Source organism: Triticum urartu, chromosome 4A, assembly GCF_056163025.1.
Source record: "Triticum urartu cultivar PI428250 chromosome 4A, HENAU_Tu73, whole genome shotgun sequence".
In the NCBI taxonomy this organism is placed as follows: Eukaryota; Viridiplantae; Streptophyta; class Magnoliopsida; order Poales; family Poaceae; genus Triticum; species Triticum urartu.
In genome coordinates this window covers 437,038,355-437,054,681 of record NC_141876.1, presented here as the reverse complement: position 1 = coordinate 437,054,681, position 16,327 = coordinate 437,038,355, and the positions used below count along the sequence as shown (strand labels likewise).

The window sequence follows — 16,327 nt, the reverse complement described above, 5'->3', positions numbered from 1 at the left end:
TCACATAACGAGCATCGAGGGTTTTAGGAGGTTCCCCATATCCATGAGTAGCGCAAGTACAACTAATTCTTTTTGTATGTTCCATATCCATAAGTAAAGATAGAGAACAACTTAGAACATAAAAATAAAAACTTCTTAGTGATAAACCAAACAAGCACATATGAGAATATTCACCCCACGCTATTGCTCCCTGGCAACGACACCAGAAAAAGGTCTTGATAACCCACAAGTATAGGGGATCAATTGTAGCTTTTTGATAAATAAGAGTGTCGAACACAACGAGTAGCTAAAGGTAGGATTTATACTATCTTCATGTTCTATCGACCACCGATACAACTCTACACACACTTAATGTTCGCTTTTACTAGAACAAGTATGAAACTATTTTGTAGGTGTAGGGATAAGTTTGCAAGGATAAAACTAGAGGTACTTAGCGAGAATAAAACTATGAGTAATTTTCAAGATAATAAAAGTTATTTATTTAGTAGAAAGCTTTTTGTAACATAAGAGAAGGTTTTGTACCTACGCAATCGATAACTAGACCGGTAATCATTATTGTAATTTTATATGAGGGATAGACATGAGCTAACATACTTTTCGTACTTGGATCATATGCACTTATGATTGGAACTCTAGCAAGCATCCGAAACTCCCAAAGATCATTAAGGTGAAAACACAACCATAGCATTAAGTAACAAGTCATCTTTACTCCCATACACTACAACCCCCTTACTCGGGTATAATCTTCTGTCACTCTCGCCATCCACTATAAGCGAATCATGAACGTATTGCAACATCCTACAGTGGTAATCCCATACGGTTTCACGACACATAGGACAAGACCAAAATAAAATATACAACTCAAACCAATCACGATCATCAATCAACCCATAGGACAAAACGAATCTATTCAAACATTATAGGATGACCATACATCATTGGATAACAATATAAGTGGTTGGTGTAGATCGTCGTCACGATGGTTGCCCCGACGGCGTTCTAGCGTCACCGGTAGAGAGGGGGAGAGAGCCCCCCTCCTTCTTCTTCCTTGGCCTCCCCCTAGATAGGAGGAGAGTTCCCCCTCTGGTCCATGGCCGCCACGGCGGCGGAGGGGCGAGAGCCCCTCCGGATTGGATCTCCCTCTCTGTTCTCTTCTCTTTCACGTTCCTGTTTTTTGGCCGAAAATCATTTCTTAAATATCCGGAGATTCTTAACTCCGATTGGGCTAAAATTTAACATGTTTTTTGGATATTATCTTTCTTGTGGCGAAAGAAGGGGGAAACCGACTTATGAGGTGCTCACAAGCCACCAGGGCGCGACCACCCCCTGGGCGCGCCCTGATGCCTCGTGGCCACCTCAGGCACCATCTTGTGTTGATTCTTCTTCACAAAAATCACATATATTCCAAAATAAATTCCCGTAAGTTTTTATCACGTTTGGACTTCGTTTGATATGGATATTCTGCGAAACAAAAAACATGCAACAAACAAGAACTAGCAGTGGACACTAGATCAATATGTTAGTCCCAAAAATAATATAAAATGTTGCCAAAAGTATATGAAAGATGTAGAATATTAGCATAAAACAATAAAAAATTATAGATACGACGGAGACGTGTCAATACCATATGCAAACTTGGATCCATGTGCCAAAACCTATTCTCTCTCCTGTAGCCACTAGGTAGACAAGCAACGATAATGAAGAGTTGGGTACTACATATTGACTGGAGTAATCTTGGGTAACCAAAACTGACTAGGGAACCAGATGATCGGGGTATTATTAGGCAGTGAGAATAAATTAGACAAATGATTCACCATGGATATGGCAACGGGAATCTAGCATAGAGACCACTCCCAAATTCCTTAGTTCATCCGCCACGTCGCCATCACCAGGGTGGATTAACGACCTGCTCGTGCACGCTAATCGTTGTAAGCTTAACAAACAAGAAAACCGATTGACTTCGTTTGTTTGAAGCTCATCACACTTGTGAGCGCTTTTTAACCAGCTTTACCATAAATATTGAACATGCAGTCAAATTCTTTAACAACTTGCCCACACATGAATTGCCAAGTTCTGGGACAAACCATACATACGCCTCTTATGGGTTTAGGTTGATTTCATTAAATGGAATAGATGGGCTACACTACACCACCACGAAAGAATGCCACTTAAGATAATAATCATTTGTGTGCCCAACTAACGAGCTGATCATGAAGCTCATTAGCTTGTTCATTAAGCTTGCTCAGCATAGTGAGCTAAATGCAACGCGATGAGCTTAATGGGCCGCATTAGCGGGCTCTCATTAAACTGGCGAGCTATGAGCTTTTTGTCGACCCCTAGGAAACACGAATTACCTGGGGGCAAAGGAAGGGAGATAAACTAGGAGCGGATCCGGACACGGTAGCCTCATTATTGGCCAAGCACATGGTACACACCAGAAACCAGCAATATACATAGAATATAAATGACTTAGGGGGCAGTCGAGTTCCTCGCCCCCTCACCTTCGGACTACAGAGCGAGCGAACAGAAGATGGGGATGAGGAAATGGTGAGAGCAAGACGAAGCATGCATGATGTGGCATGAGAGTAGAGAAACAGACAAAATATTTCGCTTAACAAAGGGGGAACGTTTACCTCCGGATGACCGGCCGAGCATTCGGCTGATTGCCCCTCGCTTGCTTGCCTTTTTACGCGGAAGCAACTGTGCCAGGTGCGTTCGTGGGCTCAAGCGAGATATCCCCTTTCTTATCTCTTTTGCACAACTTCTTTTTTCTTTTTTTCTCTGTTTTTTCTTCTTCCTCTTGCCTTGTTGCTTCTTTCTTCTCTCCTTATTCAACCAACGAGCAAAGCTACAACTGACGAGTTTCGGTGTTGCAATTGTCGCCACCTTTTGCTACGACCGGCGATGGGAATAGCTGTAGCAATTCATGTCGATAGCGATAATGATAATTTTTGCTTCAACCTCATCGGTCTTTGCTATGGCCGGCGATGGGAAATGCTATAACCATTCATGTCGATGTCGCAACCTGCAACCCTCGATGACGGCGACGATTTTGCTTCTACCTTTGTCAGCTTTTGTTACGACCAGCGATGAGAATTGCTACAACTATTCACGTTGATGATGCGACCGGCAACAATGACGACCTTCGTCGGCTTTTTCTATGACCAGCGGTGAGAGTTGCTACAACCATTCACGTTGACAATGCGACCCGTGACGGCGGTGGCTACATTTTTGTTGCAATCGTCATCGGATTTTGCTACAACCAGCAAGGTCGGGAGCTGCAACCAGCACAGACGGTGCTACAACTGGTGGCCAGCGAGCTGCAGCCGCTGGTGGAGCTGCATCCAACGGTGACCGACGACGGCGAGCTGCAACCGGTATGTGTCGGAGCTCCAACCCGCAAATAGGGGCTGCATACGGCATTTGGGAAGCTATAAGGGGGCGGTTGTTGTTTCTACAAGCGACGACAGTGAGCATGCGGGCGGCAAGGCCTTGAGTGCGGGCGAGCGGGGCAAGGCAGTGCTGCAAGCGAGGGGGCGCTATTGCGTCTATGCGAGCCACGTTGATGAGCTCGAGGGCGGCGAGGTGTGCGGTGACCATGAAGGAAACACAGAGCGAGTATGATGGGCTTGCGTATGGGACAAGGATAAGATATGGACGGCTACTCAGATGTACCAGGTGCGATTGGCCGAAATTTCGGCCGACGCGCCAACACCTATCATTGGCCTAAAAAAAATATTTCGCTCGTTCTTAATCTATACCTAATAATAAAGGGGTTATTGTTTCTGCTCCTAAAGTTACTAAATATTAACCACCAATGTCGTCTATAAGTGATAAAAAATGTTTTACACAAGGGAATCCCCACCCGGGCCGGCCCATGCAGTAAAGACCTCCTATATTGTGCTCTGCTCGTTGGGAGAAGACGTGTCGCGCCCGTTTGGCACGGCCAATGTCCGGGCGGCCTGTTTTTATTTTTTATTTTATTTCTAGTTTAAATAAATTGGGACTTCAAAAAGTTCCAAATTTTTTAAAAAATAGAATTTTGAAATAAAATGTTTAATAAATCATAAAATTTTGTGGATTCAAAATATGTTCGTGATTTTATAAAAAATGTTTGCTTATTCAAAAAATGTTTGAAATCTTGAAAACAATTTTTTGGGAAATAAAAGAAATCATGTTTTTCAAAAAAGTTTGCGTATTAAACAATGTTAATGAGATTGAACAAAATTTTGCCAATTCAAAAAATATTCATGAATGAAAAAATATCCTAAAAATTCGAAAATTGTTTGTGACTTACAAAATAGTTTATTCATTCATAAAATGTTCGCTGATTCAAAAAATGATCATGCATTTCAAAAAATGTTCGCTAAATCAAAAAAATCTTCATAAATTTAAAAATTGGTCCATCGATTTCCAAAAAAATGTTCGCCAATTCAAGAAAATTGCTTAAACAATGTTCACAATCTATATTTTATTTTTGCAAATAGTATAAAATGTTCGAAAATTTGTAAAAGTGTTCACGAATCTGAAAAATGTTCATGATTTCAAATATGTTCACGAGTTTAAAAAATGTTTATGATTTAATTTTTTTCATAATTTCATGAAATTGAGAGTGATAGTGGATCTCGGTGATGCAACAAAATATGTTCATGGCCATTAGAGATTATGATTTTTTTTTCCATTGCAACACATGTGCCTTTTTACTAGTTTTATATAAGAACTATATAAATATTACAAGATTAAGGAAAGCAAAGTATCAACAAGACAACAAATATCTAGTGACCTAACAAATTAATACTCGTTCCTTAAAAAACAATTTAATACTCCAATAAATATGTGCATTTCTATTTCTCTAAATCAAACCCCTAGCGATCTACCATGCAATCTGCAAACTTTACATACTAGCATTTTTCAAATTCCAACCACACCTCACCCCCAAAAGCCTGACGACGTCCCCAAGGTAGTCTGAGGGGCGAAGCCAACTATGGTCCGGCAGACGGCCACCACGCCACTGCTGCCTAATGCCGTACCCGCTGGTGCCGGAATAGAGTTAACCGTCCGCTTGTAGGGCCCGAGCCATTTGGTCATCATGAACCGCCTCTTCCTCCAGGGCGGCACACTGAGGCCGCTGCTCTTGAGCGAGCGCCGTGCTGCGGACGCTGCAAGCTTCACAACCTGCCTGAGGTGCTCCGGGCGCGCGATCAGCACTTCCGGTAGTGCCGTCCGAACTGCCTCGTACTCCTCGGTCGACCGTGCGACCTCAAACTCCGTCGCGAAGCCGACATCCACGATGTACCTTGTCTCGTCCCCGCCAGCGACGATGTCGATGTATTCGTAGCTCCCGGCGGTCACGCCACTCGACTTGTCCCAACGCACCTTGCACAGGCCGGCGTCGTGGCCACGCTCGCGCAGGCGGGACATCACGGCGCGCCGGAAAGCCGACTGGTTCGGCCGCAGATCATCCAACCCTCGCATGGCATCCGCCACGGCAAAGACGAGCCGGCGGCGTAGCTCGTCAGCACTGCTACCGGTTGGGTCAAGATTGTCCTTGATCTCCGCAAGCATGTCGGCCGCCGCCGTTGAGCTGGTGTCGCCGTTAGGCTCGTCATCCAGATCAGAGGAGCCTTCCACCGCGAGGGTGGCCGACGGGACTGTCGCGTCCGTCTCGAGGAGGTAATCATTGATGAGGCTGGAGAGTGCGGCCGCCTCGTGCTCGCTGCCGCTGCTGTCGTCGCTTCTGGGGAGAGCGGCGAGGCGGGCTCTCGCGGCCGCATCGAGGGGCGCCGTGGCCCGCTTCGGTCTGAGGCGGGGCGTCGGCGCCGTTGGCATCTGCAGTTGGTGAGAGGTGGGTGGATGCATGTCAGTGGTAATGATCTGCGATTTCGTTGTAAGCAATGTAACGCTGTGCATGCGATCGAAGTGTATATCGCGGTGGAGTGGTCAAGAAATGTCAGCAGGTGTCGACAGAACGCCACCATTGTTAGCTCATTAGCTTAAGAAGCAAACAGAACGTCCAACTATCTAAGAGGGACTTCATAGCTTATACTAGTTGGAAATACTTACTTTTAGTCGATATTGATAGTCATTGATAAACGTCATCCTATAATGTAAGAACGTTTTATACACTAGTATAGTGTAAAAAACGCTCTTATATTATGGGACGGAGGAAGTAGCATTTTAGGGAATATCCTATTTGACGCTAATTGCGGCAAATTGTCAAAGGAACGCACAGGAAACAGGAGCGAGTGAGCTACATGGGCCGGCCCATTACTGATGGATTACCGTGCTACTTCTTGGTTTTTCTTTTCTTTTCTTCTTTTTCCGCTTTTCTGTTTCTTTTTCTTCTTTCTTATTTTTTTCTGTTTGTTTTTTTGCGTTTTCCTTTATTTTATTTTTCAAGTTTAGTTTTTTAAAGACCATCTTTCGAGAATTCTTGAAAATTTCAAAAAATGTTCCAGTTTTAAAAAAAATCATAATTTCAAAAAATGTTCGTCTTTTAAAAAATTGTTCATAAATTTTAAAAATGTTCCTCTTTTAAAAACTTTTTCGCATTTTTTGAAAATTGTTCACAAATTCCAAAAATGTTCATTTTTTAAAACATTATTTGCATTTTTGAAATCTTCGAAAATTGTTCTGGAATTTTCAAAAAATGTTCTTGTTTTACAGAAAATGTTTGATTTTTTTCCAAATTTTTGACAATCTTCAAAAAATGTTCCCGTTTTAAAAAATTGTTCACAAATTTAAAAAATTGTTCATGTTTTTATTTTTTCAGGAGTTTCAAAAAAATGTTCTGGAAGTTTGAAAAAAATGTAAACATTTTTATTTTTGGTTCAAAAATTCAAGAAATGTTCCCTCTTTCCAAATTTGTTCACATCATGAAAATGTTTATGTTTTACAAAATTTGTTAGAAAATCCAGAAAATGTTTTTGTTTTGAAGAAAATATTCGTAATTTCGAAAAATTCAGTTGTAGGTGCTCGGTTCGACCCAATACATGGACTGTAGTTTTGGGGATTTTTTGCGAATTAATGTTCCAGTTTTGTCTGCCGCATGTGTCTTTAAATGTTGCGCTGCGAATTGAACATGAGAGCGTGTATGTGGGAGTGGTTTGCACATCGGGCCAATTAGTACGAGGTCACCGGTTTGAGTTCCAGCTGTAGCGCTACTGGTTTTTCTTTTTTGCGATTTTTCATCTCGGGATGCCGCCGCGTGCAACTGTAAATGGGCCGGCCCAGGCTAGCCTCTCATGTGCGAAGGGCGGGCACTTTGCCGCAGCCAGCGGCGTACAGGAGCTCCCGCATTTTAGTGCATTTTGAGAATATGATTTAAGGGTTGCACATGGTGGCGGACCCTAGCACAGTGGGCCAGGGTGGGCCAACAGTGCAATTGTGCATGTAAATTTAATTTTTCTTTTATTTATTTACGACTTTTTGCTATGGTATAAATGTCATTTCCTAATCTCAAGGTGAGCCGTGGCCCACCCTGTCCACCCTCTACCTCTGCCACTGGTTGCACATACATATATACATATACTCTTAGTGATCTAAACGCTTTTATATTTTTTATAGAGGGAGTATATATTAATTGTATTCATTTTGTTCATGGGGGATTTGCTATAGTTATGTCGCGTTTGGTTTGGAGTTTGGCCAAACTTCAAAAGCCAAAGTTAAGCCTAACAAAACACTGTATGCATATGTACCTGGTCCAAAACATGGCCGTGGCTTTCTTGTGATTAATATATTACCCTTTTTCATAATTCTTCGAAGATTGCAAGGACTACTTTTACATACAAGCAGGCATATATACATTTATAGGGTCTCATTATCGTCTGCATGGAATTCATGCCACCTTATTTGGACCGCGTTTGCAACTTTCTGCTTGAGCAGTGTGACAGACTAGCTTATATTAGCAGTGTCTTCTTCCCTGACCAGGCTTGAAGAGCAAAACTTCTGAATTTATGTACTCCCACATTCAAATATACCTCTTAAACAAATATACTTCATATGTAAAGATAAGAGCATTTAGATCATTTATCTAAACGCTCTTATATTTCTTTACAAAAGGAGTATTACTTATACCTCTTTATGATTCTCAATATACCTTCTTAATTATTCTAATATAGCTCAATAAAATTTTCATGAGAAAAATCGTCCAAGCCCTTAGTTTATGTAATATATCGTTTTGCGTACAAAAATGCGGTTTACATGTTAAGAGTATACAATATGTGATCTCAAATGTAATTTCTCATGGAACTCGCGTTGGGGTACGGAGTAATTATCAATGTAAGTATACTAAAAATGATAAGGAGGTATAACCAATTCAACTATGTGGTGCATGAGGAGTGGGAGTACATATTCAAAGCAGTTCAAGATTTCTTGCGTCAAGTGACTCATTCCTTGCAGAGCATGAAAAACATTAACACATTCCTAATTAGTGAAGTAGCTCGCTTGGGTTCAGAAGTGGATGTACAATCAATTTCTAATAGACATAATGAAATTTGAGTTCTCTCACATACATGTTTTGCTTCATAAAATGACGTTAGCTATCCGGGTGCTTCCACCTTTATGATGACAACAAGCACATACAACTAATTAGGCCCATGCAAAATATGGGAAGACATTTCATGCAAAGCCATCTTTGTAAAAATTTAAACAACATGAACTTTATTAACGCACCACGGTCAAGATGATAAAAAATTATTCTTGGCCTCTGCAACAACAGGACAACCTTATCGGGACTTGGGACACTAAGGATTCACATCACCAACCTTTTTTAAGTATAATAGAAATAGTCAATTGTGATCATGTCGTAAGTCGTAACGAGCGTTAGCATACATCACCTGTAGTGATAATGGTCATATGTGCCATTGTTTCTGATCCAACCACTGAAGCCCACACCATTGATCTGCACCCGAGATAGCAGATTCTGCACAACTCCACGCAATTGGTGCCTTCAATAAGTCGCCATTACTAGGCCTAACCAATGAAGACCTAGGGTATTTTCGTCGAAGTAATGATGCCCCCACTTGCCGATTAGGCATTGCCATACCACTAGCTTTTGACAGACTACCAAGACATAAAAAGCCAATGTGTCATCATACCCAAAAGAAGACATGTCATGGATGACTTACCAAAGAGAAGAGCAAATATCCACGCGTACTAGACTAGTGGCACATCCCTAAAAATGAGTCCAGGGTTTGTCGAAATTTATTAGTTCACTAGCTAATCGAAAAGTTCCACATCGGTGTAATCGTGCCAACAAGATCTAAGACACACCTGATCAGGAAAGAAGATTATGCTAATATAAGCTAGCCCGCCACACTGCTCAAGCCGAAAGTTGCAAATGCGGCCCAAATAAGGTGGAATGACTTCCGATGGTACGATAACGAGACCCTATATGAATGTAAATACACTTGTTTTTCCTTGCATGTACTATGTATAAGCAGTCCTTGCAATCTTCGACGAATTATGAACTACTCGCAAGAAAGCCACAACCTTGTTTTGGACCAGGTATATATACGTAGTGTTTTTTTAGGCATAACTTTGGCTTTTGAAGTTTGGCCAAATTCCAAATCAAACACCACATAAATATAGTGAGCTAATGCAAATCCTCCATAAACAAAGTGACTACAATTAATTGGCTATCACAGAATGCGGTTCCCCCTTTTGCGCGCTATTTATAATAATCTCATACGCTGATTTACTGTACTCTATAACAAAGATTTACAGATTATATCGCTTCTACTAGCTCCTACAGCCATCCCAATGAAGAAAGATAAAAACAAACAAATAAAAGAACGGGAGAAAAGGTTGTGCATGGTTGCAATTAATCTACTGAGATCTACGCAAACCTTAATGCCTTGGGATTACGCTGCTCATGCGGACGCTATCCTGACTGATAGAAGCTTTATGGGGGATGAATTAACCAATGAGAGTACACTGTCCGCTCATGTGTGTTTATATGTTGACGGTTACCATTGCCATTATTGGTTCTGGGATCCTGAAATGGAGCATACTGACATCTCTGTCTAGGTTCTGTGCATCCGAAGGAAGGTGTCCAGGTTCGATGAACGAAAGGGCCAGAGTTATGCTCACAAGTACACGTAAGGTCAGTTCAAAAAAAAATACATTTGTCGTATGCCTTAGGTAATGCTAGGATTGAAAATCACTAGACCGTAAGTAGTTGAGATGATTGCACTCCAGATACATAATTTGGTACAAAAACTTTTAAAAAATGTTTACTGCGGGTACACGAACTTGGCTTTTGGGTTCATATCATGTACTCCCTCCGTCCGAAATTATTTGTCATAAAAATGAATAAAAATAAATATATGTAGATCTAAAATACGTCTAGATACATCCATTACTCCAACAAGTATCTTTCGGGCTGAGGGAGTACAAATCAATCTTGGCTCGACATATGTGCTTTTTTTTTAATATGATGAAAAACCCTTGTATACTATTTTTGCGGCTGTAGCCCTCTCCTCATTCCCCATGGTGTACAGAGACGCCACACTCTGTCGTCGTGCCGCTGGCCCAATGAGTGGTCGATCTTGTGGATGGTGAGGAACTCAAGGTCCACTTCATCGACGTTGGGGTCGTTGTCATAGCTGGCGGAGCTGAGAACGGCCCAGCGCTCGCCGGCGTCAAAGTGGAGCTGGCAGCTAGGCAGGGAGAAGGTGTGGTTGAGCACACCGAGCGGACCGTCAAAGGGCTCGTCGTCATTGTGGTCGCTTGGATGCACGACAAGCTTTTTTTGGACTTCAGAGGTGAGAGGAAAAGCAGAGGGCCCCCGCTCTCGCGCGCGTGCATGATAGAGAAGCCCTTAATAGATTAAGAGCTTTTATCTACTCCTGTGCAACTCAATAGAATTCACAACACTTTTTTTAACAAGTGTTACAATACGATGCTTTTCATGGATTGGATTGGTTTTAGCAAGGATATGTTTTCTGATCGTTCGCGTGACCGCCCTAGGATGACGCACACACAAAATGCGAAGGTGCAGCAGGTGGCAAAGCGCATGCCATTGCATGAGAGATGGTGGCAATGTTAGGGAGGGGAGAGAGATGAGGGGTATGTGAAGATGTAGTGGCCCAGGCACCGACTCGCCACGCGCATGACATGCGCTCCTACCACAACACGTAGGTCCAACCCTAATGTTGTAGTGTGTGCGATCGCTGCAGTCTGCGCCACCAAGTTGACGCATGGCAGTGCCATCCATCATGATGCAACTGTCCTAGGAAGGTTTCAATGGCTTCTGGGACTATGGGGAGTTGAGGAGGCAGGGAGGAGGACCGGGGGCCCACTGGTGGAAGAGATCACGTGCGGCGGTGCTTGGCCAGAGGAGGAGAAGAATAGAGCAGCAGCGACGATTGTGGATAGATGTAGCCAATTCATTCAGCGGGAAAGCTCGTTTGGTTGATGAGATGATGCGAAGCTGACGACCAGGGTCTCAAGGCTGCTAGCTGACGTTGGTCGCATCAACAGGATATGACGTTGTCAATGACATGGGCTCACTACAAGGTCGTCATCCATGGCCTCCTGCACGGGCTTCCCTATGGGCACACCGTGCAACACAAGGGTCGGGGGGGGGGGGTTGCCTGACCACTCTTGCACAATGAGTCTCACATAGCCGACCAAGGCTACTACAAGCAGCCGGTTGCTAGCGGACGACCACTCTACTGGAGATCACTTGGCGAAGTAGGACTGATATACACAACAACAAAATTAAAAGAAAGAACATGACATGTGTTGATCCAGGAGTTATTTTTACCTGGTATGAATCCAAAGACCAAGTTTGTATACCCGTGGTGAATGTTTTTTGAAATTTTTGTACTAGTTTGTTCCCACTGGCCAAGTTTATGTATCTAGGGTGCAATTACCTCTAAATAGTTGTAGCGGTATACTTCTTGGCATCATGCATTAGCAATTTATTTTGGTGGATCATATATCTCATTATTGATGGAACAATATCTAATAGAATATTCCATTTACCCTAGCGGACCAGAAATAAGGCCACTCACCCAACCATCCAACTAACATACGTTTTCTTTTGGGGTTTCTATTTGCATGCCTCTCTTTCGTTGATTGTGCTCAGTTTTGCCCCACCTATTTAACTCTCCTCATTTTTCCGCTTCTCTCCTTAGCCCAACATCACAAATGCCAAACGGGTGCACTATCGTCGGGTCAAGCACCTTGACATTTACTTCCTGACGAGTGGGGTCGTGTTGAATCCTGAGAGGTGGGCCAGTGTAACACCCCGGATGTATCTTTCCCTATTTGTACTCCAACTCTTGCCGTTTCCGTCTTAAGTTATTTTATTTTCTCGGATTCGGGTTTTTGTCTCCGTGTGTTGTTGTCGTTGTCATGCATCTCATATCATGTCTTCATGTGCATTGCATTTGCATACGTGTTTGTCTCATGCATTCGAGCATTTTCCCCGTTGTCCGTTTTGCATTCCGGCGCTTCTTTCTCCTCCGGTGGTCATTTCTAGCTTTCTTTCGTGTGTGGGGATTAAACATTTCTGGATTGGACCGAGACTTGCCAAGCGGCCTTGGTTTACTACCGGTAGACCGCCTGTCAAGTTTCGTATTATTTGGACTTCGTTTGATACTCCAACGGTTAACCGAGGGACTAAAAAGGCCTCGTGTGTGTTGCAGCCCAACACCCCTCTAATTTGGCCCAAAACCCACCAAACCCTTTTCCATCATCTAGAGCGTTCGATCACGATCGTGTGTCCGAAAACCGAACCTCATTTGGACTCTCCTAGCTCCATCTATGCCTATAAATAGACCCCTCCTCCGAATCCGGATCTCCCCCTCGTCCCTAACCCTAAAAATCCGCTCGCACCGCGCCGGACATGTCCGATCCGGCCGGAAAAGCCGCCGCCGCCCGCGGCCACTGAGGCGCCGCCACCTGTCGCCACCACGTCGCCCACCACCGCGGCCCGCGGGAGCCCGGAGCCGGCCCCCCGGCCCAAGCCGCCTCCGATCCACGCCCGCGCCTCCTCGCCTACCCCGCCGCTCGATCCACCGCGCGCGCCGCCGAACCTCGCCTCGCCGCCGTCCGCGTTCACCGGCGCCGGCAGCCGCCCCGCTCCGGCCGCCGAGCCTCGCCTCGCCGCCGCCCGCGTTCAACGGCGCCGACAGCCGCGCTGCTTCTCGCCAGCCACCGCCTCCCCTGTCCCCGGCAGCTCCACCATCTCCGGCCGCCGTCGTCTTCAACTCCGGCGAGGACGGCGTCGAACCTCGATCCGTGTGCCCCGATCCAGATCTGGAAATATTAGGGTTGACCCCGTTTTTTTCCCAAGTCCTGAGATTTCAGATCCATGTGCTCATGTTCATAGCATCGTATCTTTGCATCCGTAGCTCCGATTTGGGCATATAGCATATCAAAATGTTCATCTCAGAGAGTAAATCATTTCATTCCATTGCATCATTTTCATTTGAGTTCATCTTGATGCCCGAAATGCTGTTAGAAGAGGTCTACTTGAGATAATTGTCAGATCTGCTACTCCATTTGCATATTTGTCATTTTTGCCATGATTATTGTGTGCATGATATGCCCATGAGCTCTACATATGTTTTGTTAAGGGTTTTGTCATCTTTCCAGAGGTGCAACCCATGTATTTTTGTGATGTGTGTGGTGACTAGTGCAAGCTTGCAAAGTGAGGCACTTGGTAGTGCTGATTTCAGGGACTTAGTTTTCACTAAGTCCTTGATCTGTTTATTTCATATGGCCATATGTTCATGTTGTTTCCGAGTGATCTGTGCCTCTTTTGAGGATGATCAGTAAGGATGTTTTGCTAAGCTTGTAGTGCTCTATCCATCCATGTCTTTGTTTGCAATTATGGAGCACCCTAGCTTGAGTCAATCGAGCTCTACTTTTGCTACTTTGTGAATCTGGGCAGATTGTCAACTTGTTTGCAATTTTGCCGAGGATGTTGTAGTTGATCCGTGCATGCTATGCTATTGTTCTTGCCATGTCTAGCTTGCATTTTGTGTATTCTTGATGGGTGTATGCTTATCTTGTCATGACTTGCTCCGTAGCGAGTGCATCGAGCTCGTAAACATGCCTACTTGATATCTGTTTTCAGCATGCTCCAGTTTTCACTGTCTGTGAACTGATTATGTTTTTGCCATGTTCACATGCTTGCAATTGTATTTTCTAATCCCTTTTGGCTCAAGGTCACTAAGGGACTTTTGTTAAGCTCTTTGAGTAGCTCCATGCCATGCTTTACTTTGCCATGTTCAGGTCCTGTAGCATGTAGTTTTGTTGCTCCGAAGAGAGCTACCTGATCTGAAATTCCAGACAAGTGTTAATTTCACTAAGTCTGAGATCTGTTTGCCATATGCATTTTTGCCATGCTTGTTTGAACCTGTTAATGGATGAATTGGCCGTAGCTCAATACTAGACTTTTGTTAAGCATCTTGAGTGCAACCCTGCCATGTATTTTGTTGTCATGTTTGGGTGCTGTAGCATGTTCATCTCAATGCATTTAGATGGCTACTTGCTGTAAATCGCAGACCGGTGTCATATTTGTTTTGCTTGCCATTTCCAAACCGTAACTCCGATTCCGGTGGTCTTTATATCGTTTTCAAGTGATTTCATCTCATCTTTCCAGTGGAACACTTGGATTTCCAAGTTGAGGTCAGGTTCATGCATCCCTTGTCAATTCTTGCATATGCATCCCGCATCGCATCCCGCATAGCATACCATCCTTGCATCATATTGTTTGATCCTTGCACGTGGTTGATTGTGTCCTTGTTGCTTGTTTGTCTTGTTTGGGTAGAGCCGGGAGACGAGTTCGCTAACGAGGAGCCCGTTGAGTTTGCTTTCGAGGATCCAGTCAACTCTGACAACTTTGCAGGCAAGATGATCATACCCTCGAAATCACTACTATCTTTGCTTTGCTAGATGCTCGCTCTTTTGCTATGCCAATGCTACGATGCCTACCACTTGCTTTCAAGCCTCCCAAATTGCCATGTCAAACCTCTAACCCACCATGTCCTATGCAAACCGTTGATTGGCTATGTTACCGCTTTGCTCAGCCCCTCTTATAGCGTTGCTAGTTGCAGGTGAAGATTGGAGGCCGTTCCTTGTTGGTACATTTATTTACTTGTTGGGATATCATTATATTATCTTGTTATCTTAATGCATCTATATACTTGGTAAAGGGTGGAAGGCTCGGCCTCTTGCCTAGTGTTTTGTTCCACTCTTGCCGCCCTAGTTTCCGTCATATCGGTGTTATGTTCCCGGATTTTGCGTTCCTTACGCGGTTGAGTTATAATGGGAACCCCTTGATAGTTCACCTTGATTAAAGCTTTTCCAGCAATGCCCAACCTTGGTTTTACCATTTGCCACCTAGCCTCTTTTTCCCTTGGGTTTCCGGAGCCCGAGGGTCATCTTATTTAGCCTCCCCGGGCCAGTGCTCCTCTAAGTGTTGGTCCAACCGAGCGATGTCCGGGGCTACCAGGGCAACTCTGGGCTGGCCTACCCGATGTCTGGCTCATCCGAGTGTGCCCTGAGAACGAGATATGTGCAGCTCCTATCGGGATTTGTCGGCACATTCGGGCGGTGTTGCTGGTCTTGTTTTAACCTGTCGAAGTGTCTTGAATAACCGAGATACCGAGTCTGATCGGAACGTCTTGGGAGGAGGTCTATTCCTTCGTTGACCGTGAGAGATTGTCATGGGCTAAGTTGGGACTCCCCTGCAGGGATTTGAACTTTCGAAAGTCGTGCATGCGGTTATGGGCAGATGGGAATTTGTTAATGTCCGGTTGTAGATAACTTGAACCTTAACTTAATTAAAATGAATCAACTGAGTGTGTTACCGTGATGACCTCTTCTCGGCGGAGTCCGGGAAGTGGACACGGTGTTGGAGTAATGCTTGCGCAGGTTGTTCTCTAGTTTCTCGCTCGCGCTTTGCCTCCTCTTCTCGCTCTCTTTTGCGAACAGGATAGCCACCATATATGCTAGTCGCTTGCTGCAGCTCCACTTATATTTACCTTGCCTTTCCTATAAGCTTTAATAGTCTTGATCGCGAGGGTGCGAGATTGCTGAGTCCCTGTGGCTCACCGTTTACTATTACACCAGATGCAGGGCCTGATGATTCCGCTCCAGGTGACGCGCTCGAGCTCAAGTGGGAGTTCGACGAGTACTCTCAACGTTACTATGTTTCCTTTCCTGATGATCAGTAGTGGTGCCCAGTTGGGGGTGATCGGGACCATGTCGCATGTTGGGTTATCTTTTATTTTGGCGCCGTAGTCGGGCCATGAGTGTTTTGGATGATGTAATGTTATTTATGTACCTTGATTGACGTGGCGAGTGT

The 16,327-nt window shown here is 44.2% G+C and overlaps 2 protein-coding genes across 3 annotated transcripts in view; both read right to left on the bottom strand.

The window, feature by feature from the left end:
* Positions 1 to 4,782: 4,782 nt before the first annotated feature.
* LOC147976091 (uncharacterized) lies at positions 4,783 to 9,953 on the bottom strand. 2 transcript variants are annotated; one of them, XM_087519723.1, is made up of 2 exons: positions 9,849 to 9,953; positions 4,783 to 5,829 (listed from the first exon to the last, which is right to left on the bottom strand). In XM_087519723.1, the coding sequence occupies exon 2, from the start codon at positions 5,827 to 5,829 to the stop codon at positions 4,930 to 4,932; it is 900 nt and encodes a 299-aa protein (XP_087375849.1). In that variant the 5' UTR covers positions 9,849 to 9,953; the 3' UTR covers positions 4,783 to 4,929. The 2 variants fall into 2 exon arrangements, with proteins under 2 accessions (XP_087375849.1, XP_087375848.1); XM_087519722.1 differs by lacking the exon at positions 9,849 to 9,953 and having other exon boundaries at positions 4,783 to 6,457.
* Positions 9,954 to 10,456: 503 nt separating this feature from the next.
* LOC147976090 (uncharacterized) overlaps positions 10,457 to 16,327 on the bottom strand; it is a 44,480-nt gene continuing 38,609 nt past the window's right edge. The window contains exon 3 of the mRNA XM_087520723.1: positions 10,457 to 10,758. Coding sequence (XP_087376849.1) covers positions 10,457 to 10,758 — 302 coding nt within the window. The remainder of the gene's footprint in view (positions 10,759 to 16,327) is intronic.

Coding starts and splice junctions, on each gene's coding strand:
- LOC147976091 (XM_087519722.1), bottom strand. CDS start 5,910: ATGCACAGCGTTACATTGCTTACAACGAAATCGCAGATCATTACCACT.